Here is a 23,183-nt window from a genome sequence, read left to right as displayed (position 1 = left end):
GATACGGTACTATGTTCCACAGTCAGCCCTCCTGGCCCTATATCTCTTATTTACCCTATCTCACCTATGGAATTTGTGCATGGGGCTCAACAACAATTAACCATCTCAGACCACTAATTACCCAAGAAAAGGCTGCAGTCAGAATGATAACAAATTCCCACTACAGGCAGCACACTCCACCAATATTCAAAACACTAAACCTACTCACCATACAAAACATCCATACTTATTACTGCACCTATTACATACATAGAACACTTAACTCCCCTCAAATATCTCCTTGCCAACCTCAACAGAACACATAACCATAACACAAAGCACAGATCACTCTTTGATGTTCCTTGTGTCCATCTCACGCTATGTAAAAACTCAATGCACAAAAAAGGCCCTAAAATCTGGAATTCATTACCTGTAAATATAAAAGAAACACTACCTGTTTATAAATTCAAGTCTCTTCTCAAAGATCACTTACTCACCCAAAACCAAATAAATACTGAATAACTGAACCTTATAAATTGTATATCTTAAATGTTTCTCACAATTATATCACATAAATGTTAAACCTAAGACCCAATCTAACTTTGTTATTTTTTTAAATACACTACCTAACAGAATACTCCATTCTACTGAATGTACAGCAGTGCATGCAACCATATGACCTGTCTTTGTAATACTCATTTGTGCTTTATTGTTATCTGTTTACAATAATGTTTTATCACTGATTACATCATTGCTTAGTTAATCTTAAGTTGACTCAAGAAATCGTAATGACACGATTGCAAACAAACCATACCCCCGGCCGGGATTGAACCCGCGGTCATAGAGTCTCAAAACTCCAGCCCGTCGCGTTAGCCACTAGACCAGCTAGCCACTCTATGACCGCGGGTTCAATCCCGGCCGGGGGTATGGTTTAATCTTAAGTTAATTTTAAGCCTGCCCGTAATGCTATGCATACAAGTGGCTTTGGCATGCTGCTCTTACCTGTATTTTTTTGTACCTCTGTATGTATGTATGTTCAAATTATTAAATAAATAAATAAAATAAATTTGCCTACTGGCCCTTCAAGGGAGGTTCCTTGATGCTGGTGAGGGGCTCTTGATCTAGGGAATTGAATCTGTGCTCCAGTATCCTGAATAAAGTCTGAATACCTTCCATCCCCTCCCCACAGAAGCTGTATAATCTTATGGGTTTAGCGCTTCCCATAATTATATAATATATACATGTATATTTGCCTACTAGGATTTCTTAACCCTTTCAGGGTCCGTCCCGTAGATCTACGGCTTTACATTCAGGGTCCAAACCGTAGATCTACGTCATGAGCTCAGCTCACTCTGATAAACTGTGAATGGCACATTTGGGCCTAGATATGAGAGAATACATTTATGTGGTAAGTGTGCACCACATAAAACAAATCCTGCAGCACTCTGTGTATAATGAGAGGAAAAAACTGAGACCATGATTTTCGATTAAAACAGCAAATTTGCAGTGTTTTTTTCGTATGTTTTTTATAGTTGTATTTGCGATTTCTTGGTCTCATTTGATAGAATGGAAGACATATTACTGAAATAGACTTGATTTTGATTGGTTTTAGCACTGGAAATGGCTTGAAACTGAGCTCAAAGTAGCGGAAATGTTAAATTTTTGCCGATGTTCAAGAGTAAAAAAAACGACCTCACACGTCTAATACATGCCAGCTGGGGGGTCTAATATACATTCACAAATGTGGTGATGATATTTATACAATTATTACAATATTGCTTAACAGTAAATATTCTATTTTTTGGTGTGAATAAACATTCATTATGTGAATAAAAAATCAAAATGGAATTTATTTGTAAAGCCTCAAAATGTAACTAATGAACAGAGGAAATGTTAGTTTAGCACCAGGAATACCTACATTGTTTATTCTGGACCCTATTTTGAAACTGGAATATTTTGAACTTTGTGTTAAATTGGCCAAATTACCAACTTCCGATCACTTTATTTTGTAGTTGAAACAGTTGACTTGGCGATTTCTTGTGCTCAATTGATAGAATAGAAGTAATACTAGTGAAATAGATAAGAATTTGGTCGACTGGAATAATGTAATTGGCCTAAAATGGGAGTCAAAGTCGGCAAAATCGCTGATTTGTAAATATTGCTGACATCAAAATTCGCGAGAGCATAATTTCGTCAATTTTCCATCAAATTTCGTACTTTTTGTTTTATTACCTTCACAAAAAAATCTCTACCATTTCATAAGAAAAAATAACAAATTTTTTTTTTTTTTAATTCTTGGACACTGGGGCACCACTTCAGATTTTGGCCTTGGACCCTGAAGGGGTTAAACTGATTAATCTCCCTTCAAAACTTTTTCTTATTCTCAGCAAAATTGGTTGATAAAGTGTCACCCACTCTCTCAGTGGCTCTTTTAAACTCCCTCACCACTTGTTTAACATCTTTCCGTTTCCATACTCTGCCCTCAGAACATCTCTTCCACATTGTAAATACCTCTCATAAGTAGTTTTCAACCTATTTAACCCTTAAACTGTCCAAATATAGATCTATGTTTACTCATGTAGCGCTCCGAACGAAGATCTATGTTTTTTACATGCATTCAAATGGAGAAAATCAAGGTCGGAGTGCTACGCACGTAAACGTAGATCTACATTTGGACAGTTTAAGGGCTAAAGATGATTTGGCGATGGATAAGCATGAGCCTACCTACTAAATAAAAGTTTATTGGTCTTTATTGAAGTCTATTATAAAGGCACAACATTTCACCCATGACTAAACCTGAAGTACATACATTATTCACCTGATTAAGCCAGCACATGGGTGAAACTTTACACCAATGAAGAATTCAATGCATTAACCCTTTCAGGGTCCAGAGGCCAAATATCAGTGTACACCAGGGTCCAAGAATTTAAAAAAAAAAAATTATTTTTTCTTATGAAATGGTAGAGAATCTTTTTCTGAAGATAATAAAACAAAGTACAAAATTTGATGGAAATTTGATGAAATTATGCTCTCGCAAATTTTGATGTGTCAGTGATATTTACGCATTGGCGATTTTGCCGACTGACTCCCATTTTAGGCCAATTACATTACTCTAGTCGACCCAATTCTTTATTTATTTCACTAGTATTACTTCTATTCTATCGATTGAGCACAAGAAATCGCCAAGCCAACTGTTTCAAGTACAAAATGAAGTGATCGGAAATTGGTAATTTGGCCAATTTAATGCAAAGTTCAAAATATTCCAATTTCAAAATATTGTCCAGAATAAACAATGCAGACATTTCTGGCACTAAACTAACATTTCCTCTGTTCATTAGTTACATTTTCAGGCTTTACAAATGAATTTCATTTTAATTTTTTATTCACATAATGAATTTTTATTCAAACCAAAAAATAGAAGATTTACTGTTATGCAATATTGTAATAATTGTATATATAATATCACCACATTTGTGAACGTATATTAGACCCACCAGCTGGCATGTATTAGACATGTGAGGTCATTTGTTTACTCTTCAACATTGGCAAAAATTGAACATTTCCGCTACTTTGAGCTCAGTTTTAAGCCATTTCCAGTACTAAAACCAATCAAAATCATCTCTATTTCTGAAACATATTTTCCATTCCATCAAATGAGACCAAGAAATCACAAATACAACTGTAAAAAACACACGAAAAAACACTGCAGTCGCTGTTTTAATCGAAAATTACGGTCTCAGTTTTTTCTCTCATTATGCACTGTGTGCTGCAGGATTTGTTTTATGTGGTGTACACATACCACAGACGTATTCTCTCATATCTAGGCCCAAATTTACCACTCAAGCTTATCAAAGTGAGCTGAGCTCATGGTGTAGATCTACGGTTGGACCCCCCCCCCAACTCAAAGCCATAGAACTATGGCATGGACCCTGAAAGGGTTAAGTATATTTACCAAGAACTAACTTACATAATATCAACCTTAATACAGTGGAAACCCGGATTACGTTGTTGTCGGATTTCATAATACAGTGGACCCCCGCTTAACGATCACCTCCAAATGCAACCAATTATGTAAGTGTATTTATGTAAGTGCGTTTGTACGTGTATGTTTGGGGGTCTGAAATGGACTAATCTACTTCACAATATTCCTTATGGGAAAAAATTCGGTCAGTACTGGCACCTGAACATACTACTGGAATGAAAAAAGTTCGTTAACCGGGGGTCCACTGTATTCGGAATAAGTAATGTTTTTTCGTCAAAATATTGGCTGTGATCGTCATTGAACTCGGTATTAGTCATTCGTCCCAAATGTGTCCGCGCACCTCGAGCAGTCCAACGCACCAATTACAGCCAGTGTGCCATTGTTTCTCAGCCAGTGAGGACGATCCCATGCATTCACACGATACATTTTGTATTATTCCATTCTTTTTAGTGCTTGCACCTGCTAAATAAGCCACCCTGGGCCCAAACAAAGCTTCTAGTGCCAGCCCTTTAGTAAAGAGGGTGAGAAACACTATAGAATTCAAGAAAGACATCATTGCAAAATATGAAAGTGGAGTGCATGTCGCCGAGCTGGCCAGGTTGTATAACAAACCCCATACAACCATCACTTCTATCTTGGCCAAGAGAAAGGAAATCAAGGAAGCTGTTGTTGCAAAAAGTGCACATATGCTTACAAAACAGAGATCACAAATACTGAAAGATGTGGAAACTTTGTTGTTGGTGTGGATCAGCGAGAAACAATTATCAGGAGATAGTGTTATGCAGTCAATTTGTGAAAAGGCAAGGCAGTTGCATGATGATCTCATCAAGAAAATGCCTGGAACTAGTGCTGATATTGATGAATTTAAGGCCAGCAAAGGCTGGTTTGAGAGATTTAAGAATCGTAGTGGCATACACAGTGTGATATGGCATGGTGAGGCTGCCAGTTCTGACAAAAAAGTGGCTGAAAAATATGTTCAGGAATTCAAAGGGTGCATAAAGGCTGAAAAATTCAAACCCCAACAAGTGTTCAATTGTGACGAAACAGGCCTCTTTTAGAAGAAAATGCCAAAGAGGACACAAGCCTATGAAAGATAGGCTAACTCTCATGTTTTGTAGTAATTCTAGTGGGAATTTCAAAGTGAAGCCTTTACTGGTGTATCACTGAAAATCCCAGTGTGTTCAAGAAAAAGTGTCATCAAGAATAAATTGTGTGTGATGTGGAAGGCAAACAGTAAGGCATGGGTCACGAGGGGCATTTTCCTTGATTGGTTCAATGATGTGTTTGGCCCCAGTGTGAAGAAATACCTCCTGGAAAATAAATTGGAATTCAAGTGCCTCCTGGTAATGGACAATGCTCCTGCTCATCCTCCAGACTTGGAAGAGCAAATGGTGCAGGAGTTTCATTTCATCAAAGTGAAGTTCTTGCCCCCTAATACCACTCCTCTCATCCAGCCCATGGACCAGCAGGTCATCTCAAATTTCAAAAAACTGTACACCAAAGCAGTTTCAAAAGTGCTTTCAAGTGACCTCAGACACTGAACTGACCTTAAGAGAGTTCTGGAAAGATCACTTCAATATCCTCCACTGCATAAACCTTATAGGTAAGGCTTGGGAGGGAGTGACTTCCAGGACTTTGAAGGCCACAATGTGTACAAGACGAATTTTGAAGGGTTTGGGGCTGACCCTGAGGAGCCTATGCCAGTTGTGGAAAATATTGTGGCACTGGGGAATTCCATGGGGTTGGATGCGAGTTTTGAGGATGTGGAAGAGTTGGTGGAGGACCACGATGAAGAGCTAACCACTACAGAGCTGCAAGAGCTTCATCTGCAACAGCAACAGACCACAGCTCAGGAAATTGCTTCAGAGGAGAGATGGAGGAAGATGCCTTCCTCAAAGATTAAGGAGATTTGTACAATGTGGACAAAGGTGCAAACCTTTATGGATGAACATCGCCCTAACAAAGCTGTTGCAGTCCGTGTTGGCAACATGTACAATGACAATGTTGTGTCCCATTTTAGGGAAGTTTTAAAGAAACGCCAGATACAGAACTCTCTGGAACACTTTTTTGATCGACAGGGGTCCAGTGACTCTCAAGTTGGTCCTAGAGGAATTAAAAAACAAAGAAGGGAAGTAACCCCAGAAAAGGACTTGGTACCTGAAGTCTTTATGGAAGGGGATTCCCCTTCCAAACAATAGTACACCTCCAGCCTCTCCCCTCCTCCTATCTCATCACTCATCAATAAGTCTTCAATAAATGTAAGTGTCATTTTAGTATTGTTTTATTCTGCATCTCATTGTTTTCTGTGTAGGGAAATGTATATTTCATGTAAAAAATTATTTTGTTTTTTAATATTTTTGGGTGCTGGGAACGGATTAATTGGATTTCCATTATTTCTTATGGGGAAAATTCAGAATTCATCAGATTCGGGTTTAGTTACTCTCTGGAACGGATCAATTACGAAAACCGGGGGTCCACTGTATACATCAAAACACTTCACATTACTCACATAACATTTCTCCTATAAACATGCCCTCAGTTTGGAAGTACGGATGATTAAAAGGAACATCTTCACCTTCGCTGTTTACGGCTGTCATTTCATCTGCCCATCTGAAATTCAAAATAGTACATGTAATTAAGAAAATGTAGCATTTGGGATTACGTAAACTAGAATGAAATTATCAACAATTTATGACTTCACAAATGTCCAAGTTACATGCATCCTTACTTACAAATGCCCAAGTTACGAGCATCCTCGCTTACATATGGCCAAGTTACACGCATCCTCACTTACAAATGCCCAAGTTACGTGCATCCTCACTTTGTTGCATCGATATTGTCTGTATACCCATACCTGTCAGCAGTATACCTCTACATCCATTATTATTAATAAACAATAATAATAATTTATTTATTACATATTTTATTACATTCATGGAGGGAGCATTAAAAACCACTTGATCTATGACATCTCAAATAATTTCCTAGACCCTTAGCTGAAACTGATTAATTTCTGAAATTTCCCAAAATAAATACAATACAGTACAGTATTTATAAACTGTATAACTTAAAGAAAACCAGTTAGCTGGACTTGAATCCTGGAAATGGGAAGTATAATGCCTGCACTTTAAAGGAGTAGTTTGAGATATTGGCAGTTTGGACTATCTAAACTGTCATATCTGGGCGCCTCTGCAAAGACAGTAATTATGTATGAGTGATGGTGAAAGTGTTGATTGATAATGGAAGTTTTTTCTTTCTTTTTGGGTTTTTCTTTTGGGTCACCTTGCCTTGGTGGGAAACGGCCGACGTGTTTAAAAAAAAGGGAGGGGGGGCTGGACTTGACCAGTGTTCAAAGAAATCCTAAAATTTACCAGGGCCTACCTGATATGGTCCTAAAAGCATGGACAATTCTGGGTCTGCCATGCCACCATTCAAGTCCTGGCCAAGTTTATAGCCGTTATTCCGAATTAATCATTTTTACAAACCCTACAATTGAGGAAAAAAATGTATCACAGCCAGATACATACTAAATTTACCAAACAGTGTGCCAATCCTTGCATAGGATTAGCATGATATTTATGGGGAAGTGGTAAGACTGTAAGGGTCATACAGCACCTGGGAGACATAGGAGATATATAATCAAGTTTGATCCAAAGGAGGAGAGCATAATTTTAATTACCTAGATCAAGATCTCTTCACCAGTATTAAGGCACACCCGCATTTAATAATAATATCTTTATTTCTACAAGTACATGTACAAGGTATACAAGCCTAGCTGACATCAATGACATACTATATAGAAAGCTACTTGTTATGCAGAGCATTTCAGGCAAATTAGGTCAATTTTGTTCCAGGATGTGACCCACACCAGTCAACTAACACCCTGGTACCCATTTTTTACTGATGGGTGAACAGACAACTGGTGTAAGGAAACATACCCAATGTTTCCACCCTTTGCCGGCAATCGAATCTGACCCCTCACTGTGTGAGGTGAGAGCTTTTGCCACCAGGCCATGGGCCACCGTTGGAAAGAAAAACAAATACAGTACAATGCAGTCTTTTACCCAAACAGTAGGCTTTACTAGGTCACAAATGAATTATCACATTATTCTGCATTGGTGTCTTTTTCCAGTGTCGGTATTCTATACCATTTCTCTTCAAGTCCTCTCTTTCAAGCTCAGAGTTGCTATTATAATTGTTAATCATGTAAAAACGTGATATCAATCTCCCCATTATCATTTAAGATTATTTTGAACCAGTTATAAGCTTCTCTTACTTTATGTAGATTTGCTTTGTGCAAATTCTCTTGTGAGACAACCTATTTCTACCAGAAGGTGAGAGACTTTGTAGTGAAAGTATTAAAAGTTTCACTGGACAAATGTAGAGGTCTCCAAGAGGAAACTGGAAACGTAGCTTCACCAGGTGCCAGATCAATCAGGCTATGATGGATATGTGGGGCTACAGGCCAACATCAGCCTGGTTGACCAGGAAAGCACCAGCCAAGACTGGCCATGGGAGTAGAAAAACTCTCAGAACTCATGAAAGGTACATCAGTTTACTCCATCCTTCTAACAGGAAATCATTATACATGAAGGACAACTGTACCACCAACTTGTCAAGAGTGTGAAAGCAATATGGAGGATCTTTACTTTCTCATAAATATGAAAGATGACAGGTAAATCCTACAAGCTTCTATTTACAATAGTAATAATATCTTTATTTCTAAAAGTACATGTACAAAGTATACAGGCCTAGCTGACATCAATGACATACTACCACGTGGAAAGCCACTTGTTATGTAGGGCATTTTGGGCAAATTAGGTCAGTTTTGTCCCAGGATGCGACCCACACCAGTCAACTAATATCCAGGTACCTAAAATGTATACAATACTGACAAGATGAAAATTAGACACACGTCCAACATCTGGGAATCTTTTTTGTAGATGTTTCGCCATCCAGTGGCTTTATCAATACTGATGTGAAGAGCACTGTGGTTGTTGAGATTCTGGAGCACAGACAAGGAGGCTGGCGCTCATATAGGCGTCAGGTGGATGGGGACGGGTAGCAGACAAGGGCATAGTCACTGGTAGGCAGGATTCCCCAGTGGAAGTAGGTCATACCCAAGAGATGGGTTAGTGGTAGTAGTAGTAGTTGTAGTAGACATGAAGGTTATGCAGATGTCCAAGATTCCATCTATATAACCTTCATGGCTACTACAACTATACTACCACCACAAACCCATCCCTTGGGTATGACCTACTTCCACTGGGGAATCCTGTGTACCAGTGACTATGCCCTCGTCTGCTACCCGTCCCTATCCACCCGACGCCTATATAAGCACCAACCTCCTTGTCTGTGCTCCAGAATCTCAACAACCATGGTGCTCTTCACACCAACTCCAAGGCTGAGGGACTGATTATCTCATCTTTTGTATATAGTTCTACTGTCTTCATGTCCTAAAATCTGTATTGATAAAGCCACTTGATAAAGCCACTGGATGGCAAAACGTCTACAATAAAGATACCCAAATGTTGCATATGTGTATAATTTTCATCCAGGTACCTACTTCACTGATGGGTGAACATAGGCAACTGGTGGAAATAAATGGTATAAAATACCGACACAATGGAAATATAAACACACATGCAGTATAATGTGATCCTTTATCGACAACGTTTCGTCCACACAGTGGGCTTTTTCAAGTCACAAACATATCTACCTGGGGTGGAAGGTATGCGAGTATTTATAGTCAGGTTCAGAATGTTGAGGTCTGGTGGAGAATGCTGCATCTGATGATGTACCGAGTGGGGTTACAGAGTCTAAAATCTTGGGTAGCTTGGAAGGGAGATTGGAAGGTCTGCTCACAAATTTATCCAATCTCCCTTCCAAGCTACCCAAGATTTTAGACTCTATAACCCCACTCGGTACATCATCAGATGCAGCATTCTCCACCTGACCTCAACATTCTGAACCTGACTATAAATACTCGCATACCTTCCACCCCAGGTAGATCTGTTTGTGACTTGAAAAAGCTCACTGTGTGGGCAAAACGTTGTCAATAAAGGATCACATTATACTGCATGTGTGTTTATATGTATTTCCATAGACAACCAGTGTAAGGTAACATGCCCAATGTTTCTACCCTTGCTGGGAATCAGACCCGGACCCTCACCGTGTAAAGCGAGAGCTTTTGCCACCAGGCCATGGGCCACCACAGTATACACATATATTTAATATCCTTTGTGCTTCACAACAGTTCTTAAACCTTTAATATTTCCTTTCCATCTTAAGAGACATGGTGTGAAACCAAGCTGTGGAGAAAGATAATTCCCAGAACTACTAAGAGATAAGAGATAACCTATGATAGGGACCAGGTATACAGTATTCCCTCATTCATCATATAAATATGATGGGTGATAAGTTACAGTTCCCCATACACTACCTAGATGTCTGTGAACCCATTGTGAGGTATAATGTGTATGTCTTTATTTACTATGAGAAGTTTAATACAAGGTTATGAGGTATGATGGGAATATAGCATTCACTGAGAATAAAAGTACAAGGTTATAATGTACATTGGGAGTATCTCCTAATTTACTGTGCCTTTTGGTGTACAGTACAAGGTTATAAGGTATAATGTGCTACATTTTCCCCCTTCATTGTTTCATTGTCTAGATGCCTGAGACCTGGTTGTAACTGGCAACAAGCTGCTAGGGATAAGGTTATATTACTGAGACACTAGTCTTAACTAAAGAGTTTGTCATACACTATTAATCACAAATTTATACCACCAAAAAATCCCAACAGCTAAAAGAAAAATAGTAGGAACATTTGGATAAATTATTGTGACCAAAACTTTCTGTATTGAAAAAAAAAAGTTGTGTCAAACAAAGGTGCAGCATCTGTTGTTTCTGTGTTTCCAGTCTGTGCTGTTTTGTTGAAGCATGCTGACAGAACAGAAGGGAGGAGAGAAAAGATAGATAAGAGAAGATAGATGCAACACTAAAGTTATCAAAGCTCATATATGCTATAACAACAACCCAGACATAACACTATTATAGTACAGCAACAGATGCAACACTAGTACAGTAACACAAGTAATGCTTTTACTACAGATGCAACATTACAGCAACACAGATGTAACACTATTACACCAATACATATGTAACACTTACAGTACAGGTGCAAGATACAACACTATTACAACAGATTTAATATTATTTTGACAGATTTAACAATATTACAATGTGTGAAACACAATTACAGTAACAGATGTAACAGATAATACTAATTTTGCAGCGACAGTTTGAGTGACTTGTATAATTTACAAAAAATTAAGTGAATATATTGCTGTAAACCCAAAAATATCAAGACAGCAAAATTAGAGCCTTTAATTTTTATATCGTGAAATTTAAAATAAAAGGGTCTCTTTGTCTGGGGCCCAAGACTGTTCAATGGCCTCCCACCATGCAGAAGGGGATTTACCAATAGACCCCTTGTTGCCTTCAAGAGGGAGATGGACAGATACTTAAAGCTGGTGCTGGATCAGCTGGGCTGTGGTTCGTACGTTGGACTACATGCGGCCAGCAGTAACAGCCTGGTTGATCAGGCCCTGATCTACTGGGAGGCCTGGTCATGGACCGGGCCACAGAGGCGTTGATCCGTGGAATACCCTCCAGGTAGACTCCAGGTTGGCTTTGTGTCTAAACCACTATGTATTTACAAAACACTGGAACCATTTGCTTATTCAGTGCGCTTTAACAGTTGCTAATACAATGGTACCTCGGCATACAAACCGCTGCCAGCTCAAACAATTATGTACAGTGGTACCCCGAGTTTTGAACTTATGCATTTCATTCCAGAATCCTGTTTGAGTGCCAATACCGAACGAATTTGTTTCCACAAGGAATAATGTAAATTAGAGTCCGTTTCAGACCCCCAAAAATACACTTACAAACACACTTACACAAATAAACTTACATAATTGGTCGAGTTGGGAGCAGTTAGAAACTCGGGGTACCACTGTAATTGTATTTTTGTAAGTATTTTTGTAAGTGTATTTTTGGTGGTCTGAAACAGATTAATCTAATTTACATTATTCCTTATGGGAACAAATTCGTTCAGTATTGGCACTCAAACAGCCTTCTGGAACGAATTAAGTTTGTAACCCGAGGTACCACCGTATGTATTTTCAATTTGCTTCCATCAATAACAATTTTAATGATCACAATATAATCAAAATAATTTTAAGTCCATAAGTCACAGTCTAAACTTTTTTCAAGTCATAGATAATAACAGTAAATTTTGAAAGGGTTAACTGCCAAAAAAAAAAAAAATGAAATGATGAGGTCTTAGTCAAGTGATCAAGTCACTAACTCCCTGCCACCAATTGCAGTATATGTATGTATGTTTACCTGGAGAGAGTTCCGGGGGTCAACGCCCCCGCGGCCCGGTCTGTGACCAGGCCTCCTGGTGGATCAGAGCCTGATCAACCAGGCTGTTGCTGCTGGCTGCACGCAAACCAACGTACGAGCCACAGCCCGGCTGATCAGGAACTGACCCCAGGTGCTTGTCCAGTGCCAGCTTGAAGACTGCCAGGGGTCTGTTGGTAATCCCCCTTATGTGTGCTGGGAGGCAGTTGAACAGTCTCGGGCCCCTGACACTTATTGTATGGTCTCTTAACGTGCTAGTGACACCCCTGCTTTTCATTGGGGGGATGGTGCATCGTCTGCCAAGTCTTTTGCTTTCATAGCGAGTGATTTTCGTGTGCAAGTTCAGTACTAGTCCCTCTAGGATTTCCCAGGTGTATATAATCATGTATCTCTCCCTCCTGCATTCCAGGGAATACAGGTTTAGGAACCTCGAGCGCTCCCAATAATTGAGGTGTTTTATCTCCGTTATGCGCGCCGTGAAAGTTCTCTGTACATTTTCTAGGTCGGCAATTTCACCTGCCTTGAAAGGTGCTGTTAGTGTGCAGCAATATTCCAGCCTAGATAGAACAAGTGACCTGAAGAGTGTCATCATGGGCTTGGCCTCCCTAGTTTTGAAGGTTCTCATTATCCATCCTGTCATTTTTCTAGCAGATGCGATTGATACAATGTTATGGTCCTTGAAGGTGAGATCCTCCGACATGATCACTCCCAGGTCTTTGACGTTGGTGTTTCGCTCTATTTTGTGGCCAGAATTTGTTTTGTACTCTGATGAAGATTTAATTTCCTCATGTTTACCATATCTGAGTAATTGAAATTTCTCATCGTTGAACTTCATATTGTTTTCTGCAGCCCACTGAAAGATTTGGTTGATGTCCGCCTGGAGCTTTGCAGTGTCTGCAATGGAAGACACTGTCATGCAGATTCGGGTGTCATCTGCAAAGGAAGACACGGTGCTGTGGCTGACATCCTTGTCTATGTCGGATATGAGGATGAGGAACAAGATGGGAGCGAGTACTGTGCCTTGTGGAACAGAGCTTTTCACCGTAGCTGCCTCGGACTTTACTCTGTTGACGACTACTCTCTGTGTTCTGTTAGTGAGGAAATTATAGATCCATCGACCGACTTTTCCTGTTATTCCTTTAGCACGCATTTTGTGCGCTATTACGCCATGGTCACACTTGTCGAAGGCTTTTGCAAAGTCTGTATATATTACATCTGCATTCTTTTTGTCTTCTAGTGCATTTAGAACCTTGTCGTAGTGATCCAATAGTTGAGACAGACAGGAGCGACCTGTTCTAAACCCATGTTGCCCTGGGTTGTGTAACTGATGGGTTTCTAGATGGGTGGTGATCTTGCTTCTTAGGACCCTTTCAAAGATTTTTATGATATGGGATGTTAGTGCTATTGGTCTGTAGTTCTTTGCTGTTGCTTTACTGCCCCCTTTGTGGAGTGGGGCTATGTTTATTGTTTTTAGTAACTGTGGGACGACCCCCGTGTCCATGCTCCCTCTCCATAGGATGGAAAAGGCTCGTGATAGGGGCTTCTTGCAGTTCTTGATGAACACAGAGTTCCATGAGTCTGGCCCTGGGGCAGAGTGCATGGGCATGTCATTTATCTCCTGTTCGAAGTCATTTGGCGTCAGGATAACATCGGATAGGCTTGTGTTAATCAAATTTTGTGGCTCTCTCATAAAAAATTCATTTTGATCTTCGACTCTCAGTCTGGTTAGCGGCTTGCTAAAAACTGAGTCATATTGGGACTTGAGTAGCTCACTCATTTCCTTGCTGTCATCTGTGTAGGACCCATCTTGTTTAAGTAGGGGCCCAATACTGGACGTTGTTCTCGATTTTGATTTGGCATAGGAGAAGAAATACTTTGGGTTTCTTTCGATTTCATTTATGGCTTTTAGTTCTTCCCGCGATTCCTGACTCCTAAAGGATTCTTTTAGCTTAAGTTCGATGCTTGCTATTTCTCTGACCAGTGTCTCCCTACGCATTTCAGATATATTGACCTCTTTTAGCCGCTCTGTTATTCTTTTCTGTCGCCTGTAAAGGGAGCGCCTGTCTCTTTCTATTTTACATCTACTCCTCCTTTTTCTTAGAGGAATAAGCCTTGTGCATACATCGAGTGCCACCGAGTTAATCTGTTCTAGGCATAAGTTGGGGTCTGTGTTGTTTAGTATATCTTCCCAGCTTATATCGGTTAGGACTTGGTTTACTTGGTCCCACTTTATGTTTTTGTTATTGAAGTTGAATTTGGTGAATGCTCCCTCGTGACTAATCTCATTATGTCGGTCTGGGGCTCCGCGCATACATGACTGAACCTCAATTATGTTGTGATCTGAGTATATTGTTTTTGATATGGTGACATTTCTTATCAGATCATCATTGTTAGTGAAGATGAGGTCTAGTGTATTCTCCAGTCTAGTAGGCTCTATTATTTGCTGGTTTAAATTGAATTTTGTGCAGAGATTTAAAAGCTCGCGTGAGTGTGAGTTTTCATCAGAGCTGCCTCCTGGTGTTATTACTGCAACAATATTATTTGCTATATTCCTCCATTTTAGGTGCCTTAAGTTGAAATCCCCCAGGAGCAAGATGTTGGGTGCAGGAGCTGGAAGATTTTCCAGACAGTGGTCAATTTTTTACAGCTGTTCCTGGAATTGCTGGGATGTTGCATCCGGAGGCTTGTAGACTACCACAATGACTAGGTTTTGGTTCTCGACCTTTACTGCTAAAACTTCCACTACATCATTTGAGGCATTTAGCAGTTCTGTGCAAACAAGTGACTCTGCAATGTACAGGCCAACCCCCCCCTTTTGCCTGTTCACTCTGTCACATCTGTATAGGTTGTAACCTGGGATCCATATTTCGTTGTCCAAGTGATCCTTTATGTGGGTCTCAGTGAAAGCCGCGAACATTGCCTTTGCCTCTGCAAGCAGTCCACGGATGAAAGGTATTTTGTTGTTTGATGCTGGCTTTAGACCCTGTATATTTGCCAAGAAGAATGTTATCGGACTGGTGGTATTGTTGGTACTGGGGGGAGATTTTTTTTCCGGCATTAGTATCTGTATCTGTTGGTTTGGAGTGGAGGCTATCGACTGTGGTTCCACTCCAGGAATGACTGGATTTGGTGTACGTTTTCTGCCATTTCCTGCCAGTTTTTTTTCCTTCCTGGCACTAAAAAACCTCTCCCTCTTGAGTGGCTCTGGCTACCCAGGTTTTCCCATGGCCTGGATGTTTTGTATCTTTTTGTCCCCTTTAGATGGTATGCCTGGCAATTTAAATTATAGCACAGTCTTTCCTGTACTGAAGAGGTACACAGTTCAGGGTGAAAAAGCTTACAGGAAGGGAGTTTGCATTTTCCTGTTGTCATATGGGCATGGCATTTTCTAGGGTGGTCATAGTTGCACGTCCCATCTGTTTTTCCAGATTTCCCATGCCAGCAGATACCGAGTGCATAGTATGTGCACAGGCTTGGTTTCCGTTTGCCTTGGGTTTCTGTGACTGTATTCCCTGTTGGTGCATGTTTCCCTGTCTTACTTCTATCCTCCCTAGCACCAACAACGGAGCTCCCACCAGTTGTTTTTGGTAATATATCCTCACTATTGCTAGTGGAGTCCTCTTGTTTGCTATTTCCTGCGGTATTTCTAGTTTGCAATATTGGTTTTATCTTATCTTTGACTACACTTGTTTCCCTACTATGGCTCCTGTCCCCTATGAGGTCATTTATATGTATTCCTTCCTGCGTATAATTCCCGACTACCTGGACAAAATCTCCAGCTTCACCATTACTGTCTCCCAGGACAGCATCTCCAGCTTCACCATTACTGTCTCCCAGGACAGCACCTCCAGCTTCACCATTACTGTCTCCCAGGACAGCACCTCCAGCTTCACCATTACTGTCTCCCAGGACAGCACCTCCAGCTTCACCATTACTGTCTCCCAGGACAGCACTATCAGCCCCACATTTACTGACTACCAGGACATCATCTCCAGCCTTACAGTTTCTGACTACATGGCCAGTATCAAGGGCAGTACCATTCAGCCCAGACTTTTTATGTTCCCATCTGTTGTAGAAAGCTTCCAGGTTTTCTATGAAAGCAGCTTTGATGTTGACCTCTTTTAATACCCTTGTGATTTTAGTCCACAGATTTATCTTATTTGGGCATACCCAAAAACACTTCCCTGTTTTAATACTGCTTGTAGCTAGTTCTTGGATATCTGCACAAGGGGTGTGACACCAATTTCCACAAAAATGACAATTTATGCATGTGGAAGCCCGTTTGTTTGACTGACCACAGACCAAGCACAGCTTCATAATGATTTGAATGGTTGATTTACTGCAATTCTACTAGCAACCTCTTGAATATTCTATTAATAACCTCCTTAAATGAAGCTCTAGCTATTTGTATTTCTGTTTCTAACTGTTTTTGTATATTGGACAGCTTACCGTGCACGTTCCTGGTATATATTTAATGTTTGTGTTTATAAGGGCGCCTACAACCCCATCCGTTTACAGTCTGCTTTATTGTCCAACGAAACCGTTTGAAACCAGTCAAGGGTTCGGACCAGTCAAGGGTTCGGACCAGTCAAGGGTTCGGACCAGTCAAGGGTTCGGACCAGTCAAGGGTTCGGACCAGTCAAGGGTTCGGACCAGTCAAGTGTGTTATAGGTCAATTTGTTCCTAGTGATACTGTAATTAAATAGTATTCCCTATACTACATTCTCATTCATATGGTAGGTGAAGGGTTGCAATAAAAGAAAATTCTTAATTTATCATCACAGTGCACTGCTTACTTGGTTGACAACGTATTAATAGAGCCAGTGAAGACAAGCAATACGGCGAGAAGAACTTGTTTTTGTGTCCAAGCCATTTTTCAACGAGTGTCTCAGTTGCCAGCACCTGCACTATTTGCTATGCAAGATGCAATTTTTCTTACACCTGAAAGAAATGGAGCACTTCACATCAACTTGCAACCCTCTATTTTCCCAGCACATGTGGACACAAAGGCACCTTGAACTTGAGTGAGACATTATCAATTAATCTACGCTACCTCCTGCTATACATACTATGAGCTCCACCTCCCACCCCACCCAATCTTTGCCCCCCCCCCTTCCCCCTCTTGAATATACTGTACCCCTCACTCTCTCCTAATCACACCCCAACCCACTGCTCCACCACCAAACTCATAACCACATCTCTTGATCATGCACCCATTTCTACCCTCTTCCAACTAACTCATCTCCTTTTGTAATGCCATATTCAACTTCACCTGTTGCATGCTCCTGCTCCAATTTCCTGACATCTCTCACACATCTAAATAGTTCAACAATATATGCAGGTCACCAGATATCATTTATGCGCTACATGACGTAACCACAAAAAATGTTTCCTTTTGTCGGTGTTCGCCGAAACAGGCTGGCAAGATGCAGAATGAAAGAAAAATTAGAGCAGTTACCTTAGTTAATTTTAAAACAACTGCATTGGCCTCTTGATTATTTACAGCACCCTTGGTATTAAAAGCTATTTAATATTAAAAACAAATACTAAAAAATAAAATTTTTGATTATCATTGTTTGCACCTTTAAAGAATTCTACAGGTCATATACAAGTTGAAAAGCATAAATCAAAGCTTATTTTTATCACATTTTTGCATAAAATATGCCCTTTAAATTAATAAATAATGTCAGGTAGCGGTAACCATGACTAGCAAAACATTAAGATTGTGTGATAAAATACTTCAAAACAGCAAAAAATAAAAGATAAAGTACATGTACTTGTGAAGTCGTCTGATAGTTATATTGCTGCTGCTTTAGGTGCTTCCATCTTCAATGGCATCAATGCCACTGTCAATGTCAACAGAAAGTACTGCAGATAGGGCAAACTAGACATCTGAATTTTATCAAAAATTTATGCATGTAAATCTAGATATAGAACTGTATGATGAATTTTTTCCTTCAGTGTTTAGCTTTATTAATTTTTACATTGTTGCATTTATCACTAGGAGCTTTATCAAGTCAGTATTGGTACAAATGGTATAGAGTACAATGGGGCAAATATACCACCACCTAGAAAAGCCCATTATCCAAGTATGTAGTTTCCAAAATACGATGACCCCTCCCCCCCCGAGTTGTGATGGTTTTGAGTTATAATTTAGCCTCAAAGAAATTTAGTTTTAAGTTACATTGAAAAATCTGAGATGCTATGTGTACGATGATTGGCCTCAGCCCAGAGACAAGACAGGGTGTACAAGAATGGTATACAATACCGACAAGATGAAACCAAGACACACATGCAACATCTGGGTAACTTTATTGTAGACGTATGGCAATATGTCTACAATAAAGTTACCCAGATGTTGCAAATATGTCTTAGTTTCACAAGACAGGGTGATTTAAATATCTTTAATAGATTGAGGGTGGAGGGTGTTTTGAAGGTGACAAAGAGAGAGAGTATGTGTACCAGATGCAGGCAGTGAGAGATCACAACAAGTGTAAATATTAACCTACAATTCTTTATGAATCTTTTACTGCCTTGCCCTGTCCTACCCAACCCAGTTCTGGCCTGCCTTCTCTGGCCTATCCTATCCTATCCTATGCTGCCCTGCCTCTGACCTGCCCTTCCCTGGCCTGCCTTCTCTACCCTGTCCTGTCACCCTGATTGGGCTAAAATCCTGTGAAAGATACATTTGCTCTTCAGTTGGGTGCCAATGCTTATGGAGATTTTAAGCTGAAGCCTATGCTTGTTTACCACTCAGAAAAACCTCAGAGTATGTAAACAACAAAATATATCCATGGGGAGGTTAGGTGTGTTCTGGCATGTTTGAATGAATTTCCATAAAACTATGTATTTTGGGGCTTGAGTTATGATATGTTATTTGGAACGAATTAAAATCGTAACTCAAAAGGACCACTGGCATGCCGTACTCGGAATACCAGTACACCAGTGCCCTGATGGCTAAAGCTCTCGCTTCACATGGCAAGGGTCTGGGTTCGATTCCCAGCTAGGGTAGAAACATTGGGTGTGTTTCTTTACACTGGTTGTCTATGTTTCCCATCAGTAAAATGTGTACCTGGGTGTTAGTCGACTGGTGTGGGTCACATCCTGGGACAATAGTGACCTAATTTGTCCGAAATGCTCTGAATAACAAGTGGCTTTCTATATAGTACAGCCTCTCCTCACTGAACGGCAGAGTTCCGTTCCTAAGACCACGTTGTTAAATGAATTCATCGCTAAATGAGGAGCATATTATAATGGTAGTGGGTTTGTGTCAACCATCTTTGATATTGTTTTAATGTCACCTTTGCACCATTTATAACATTTCTGGTATTTATAACATTTCTGTATTTTTAAATGTTTATACAGTAGTGTAGTGTATATTGAAATAAACAGAATATGTAGAGGAAATCAGCTCTAATATACATTATTTAGGTATAAATACTGGTCAGAGAGCCCACTTTAAGTCCGAGGCGTCGGTAAACAAGTACGTCGCTAAGTGAGGAGAGGCTGTAGTATGTCATTGCTGTCAGCTAGGCCTGTATGCCTTGTACATGTACTTGTAGTAAATATATTATTATTATTGTACATGTACTCGTAGTAAATACATTATTATTATTATTATTATTATTATTATTATTATTATTATTATTATTATTACAGGATGACACCTAAATCAACCAAGTTAGGCTCAGCCAACCAGAGATATGGGCAACCGGAAATGCCAAGTCATACCTCTTGACTGCCACCTTCTGGAGTCTACCTGGAGGGCATTCCGGGGATCAACGTCCATGACCAGGCCTCCTGGGGGATCAGGGCCTGATCAATGAGGTTGTTACTGCTGGCCACATGTAGTCCAACATACGAACCACAGCCCAGCTGATTTGGCACTAACTTTACGAATCTGTCCAGCTCCCTCTTGAAGACAACCAGGGGCCTATTGGAAAGTCCTTTTAAAGCTGGTAGGAGGCTGCTGAACAGTTCTGGGCCCCAGACACTTAGTGTTTTCTCTTAGTGTACCAAGGGTGCCCCTACTTTTCACTGGGGGTATGTTGCATTGCCTGCACACAGATTGGGGACTGTGTGCAGATTAGAGATCAGTCCCACCAGGATCTTCCAGGTGTAGATTATGATAGATCTCTCTCACCTGCACTCCAGTGAGTACAAGTCAAGTGCTTCCAGGCATTCCCAGTAGTTGTTGGATAGAACTTATATGTGCAGTAAAGGCTCTGTATATTCTCTAGATCTGCCTTGAATGGGGATGTTAATGTACAGCAGTATTCCAACCAAGAGAGAACAGTGATTTAAAAAGGATCATCATTGGCTTGGCACCTCATCCTGAATGTTCTCAATATCCATCCTATCAGTTTCCTTGCAAATGTGATAGTGGCATTGTTGTGATCATTGAAGGTGAGATCCTCAGACTATACTTTCATTACTTTTCTGCTCTATTGTGTGATTAGAGTTTGTAGTATACTCAGTTCTAGCTATTATTTACTCCAGTTTCCCATAATGGAGTAGTTGGAATTTGTCTTCAATGAACATCATTGCCCATTGGAAAACTTGGTTTATATCTTCTTGGAGATTTGCAGTGTCCTCAATGGGTCACACTCTCATGCAGATCCTAGTATTGTCTGCATAGGATGATAAGGTGCTATGGTTTACATCTCTGTCTGTCTGATATGAGGATGAGGAACAGGATAGGGGCGAGTACTGTGCCTTGAGGAACAGAGCTCTTCATCATGGCAGCTTTCGATTTAACTCTGTTTACCACTGTTCTTCATGTTCGAGATATTTCCACCCAAGGACACGCAAGGCCGCCCACCTGGACCCCAGAGAGCTGCCCAGCACATCCTCGGATAATCCAATTCCCACAGCAACCACCACCACCACTGAAGTGGTCAAAAGAATGGGATGCACAAGTATCCCTTCCTGCTCTACCTAGGAGCCAAAATTCACAAGGGGAAAAAATATCCCTCCAAAAACGGAAGAGGAGAGAATTGTTTAAATTTGATCCAAGGAAGAAGAGAGGTTTTATTCCTGGGATGGAGAGCCCCTTCACTTCAAGGGATCCTTACTCTCCTGAAGGGAATTAACGAAAATGGCAATTTCTCTTATTCAGCAGTGCCCCAAAACTGAGTGACGAAAAAGAACTAGAAAATTAGCAATTTATCCAATAAAATAAATCAAAACTAAGTACAGAAGAGAAATAAAGTTGCCTCACCTTGGTATTTACTCTGCAAACACACCAAGGACATCAACCAAGGCAACTTACTGCAACTTTTAGCAATATTTTTAGAAATATAGAAAAACGAACACCAGGATGAAATAAAAACATGAATCACGATCATGTGATGTGTGCAGCATCCGGTTGTTAATTAATTAGAGGGTGATGACCAGACCCGTGGTCAAGGCTACCTAACAATGCAAAGCCCCAAACAACACCTTTCTGGCCTCCTTACTTGGTGGAGAGGGTATTAATGGATCCCGTCACGACCATCATGATAGCCAGCAGCATCTGTTTGGTAGTCCAGGCCATGGTTGATAGTGACGGGAGGATAGAAGAGAGGATAGCAAGGTTCCTCACGCCAGCAACATCACAAGTGTTGTGGTGGACTGGTCGCTTACACTCCCACTACCAACCATCCTCCTACCCATCACTCACACTATATATCTATATCAACTCGTATTCAATATGTTTTCTAACTTTCAAATACATTAAAATGTTTTTTGTGTGTGACTGAGTTCATATTTGCATAAACAATTCATTGCGATCGTAAACTTGGACCCCAATGGAAATAATTCACTGACTTTTTTGGGGTTATCCTAAATAATTTATGTCAATAACTTCATTTAATCACAGGTACACATAAGTACAATTATCGTACATGGGTAAATTATCTAGGATAACCCCCCAAGAAAGTCAGTGACTTATTTTCACTGGGGTCCTTGTTATACGTATGATAATTGTACTTATGTGTACCTGTGCTTAAATAAACTTACTTGTAAATACCCACAGGATGGGTATGGGGTGCATAATAAACATAATAAACTAACTTGTAAATATAAGTATGGGGATCAACAGTAGTTAATCACCTTAAAACTGCTGTTTCTCAGCAAAACTCAGCTCTCAGAATTATTACTCACTCAGACTCCAGGCAACACACACTCACTCCCTCATTCAAAAGCTTCAGTTTATTTAACCTCCACAATATTGACATTTTTTTTACTGTGCCTGCTGTCTACAGGACTCCCAGCGCTCTCACTGACCCAGAGCTTAAAGTCTATCAGTGGTGCTACAACGGAACACATACAGGCAGTACAAGGAACAAGTATCTCTCACATTCTACCTGTATGTCTTAACCTGTTCAAAAACTCCATGCAAATAAAAGGCCTAGATAAATTTGTAACTCACTGCCTGAAAATGTTAAAAGTTCCTCATCTGCCAACATCTTTTACTTATGAATATTAAAATGGTGGCTAAAGCTCCCGCTTCACACACGGAGGGCCCGGGTTCGATTCCCGGCGGGTGGAAATATTTCGACACGTTTCCTTACACCTGTTGTCCTGTTCACCTAGCAGCAAATAGGTACCTGGGTGTTAGTCGACTGGTGTGGGTCGCATCCTGGGGGACAAGATTAAGGACCCCAATGGAAATAAGTTAGACAGTCCTCGATGACGCACTGACTTTCTTGGGTTATCCTGGGTGGCTAACCCTCCGGGGTTAAAAATCCGAACGAAATCTTATCTTATCTCTTATCTTATGTGTAACAGTTAAGAATCTTTATTCCGAA

The 23,183-nt window shown here is 40.3% G+C and overlaps 1 protein-coding gene across 2 annotated transcripts in view; it reads right to left on the bottom strand.

Moving 5' to 3' along the window:
* Nucleotides 1-22,027, bottom strand: part of LOC128698065 (solute carrier family 35 member F6) — a 51,911-nt gene extending 29,884 nt beyond the window's left edge. The window contains exons 1-2 of one of the 2 annotated variants that reach the window (XM_070097603.1): nucleotides 21,852-22,027; nucleotides 6,471-6,571 (exon numbers count right to left, since the gene is read on the bottom strand). In XM_070097603.1, the coding sequence (XP_069953704.1) occupies nucleotides 6,471-6,571; nucleotides 21,852-21,928 (178 nt within the window). In that variant the 5' untranslated portion in view covers nucleotides 21,929-22,027. Of the gene's footprint in view, nucleotides 1-6,470; nucleotides 6,572-17,189; nucleotides 17,435-21,851 lie in introns of those variants that run through there. The other variant, XM_070097605.1, reaches the window with a different exon arrangement.
* Between the last annotated feature and the right edge of the window lie 1,156 nt (nucleotides 22,028-23,183).

The sequence above is a fragment of the Cherax quadricarinatus genome, chromosome 58, assembly GCF_038502225.1.
Source record: "Cherax quadricarinatus isolate ZL_2023a chromosome 58, ASM3850222v1, whole genome shotgun sequence".
NCBI lineage: Eukaryota > Metazoa > Arthropoda > Malacostraca > Decapoda > Parastacidae > Cherax > Cherax quadricarinatus.
Note: the sequence above shows the minus strand (reverse complement) of the source record. Positions and strands in the feature narration are given on the sequence as shown.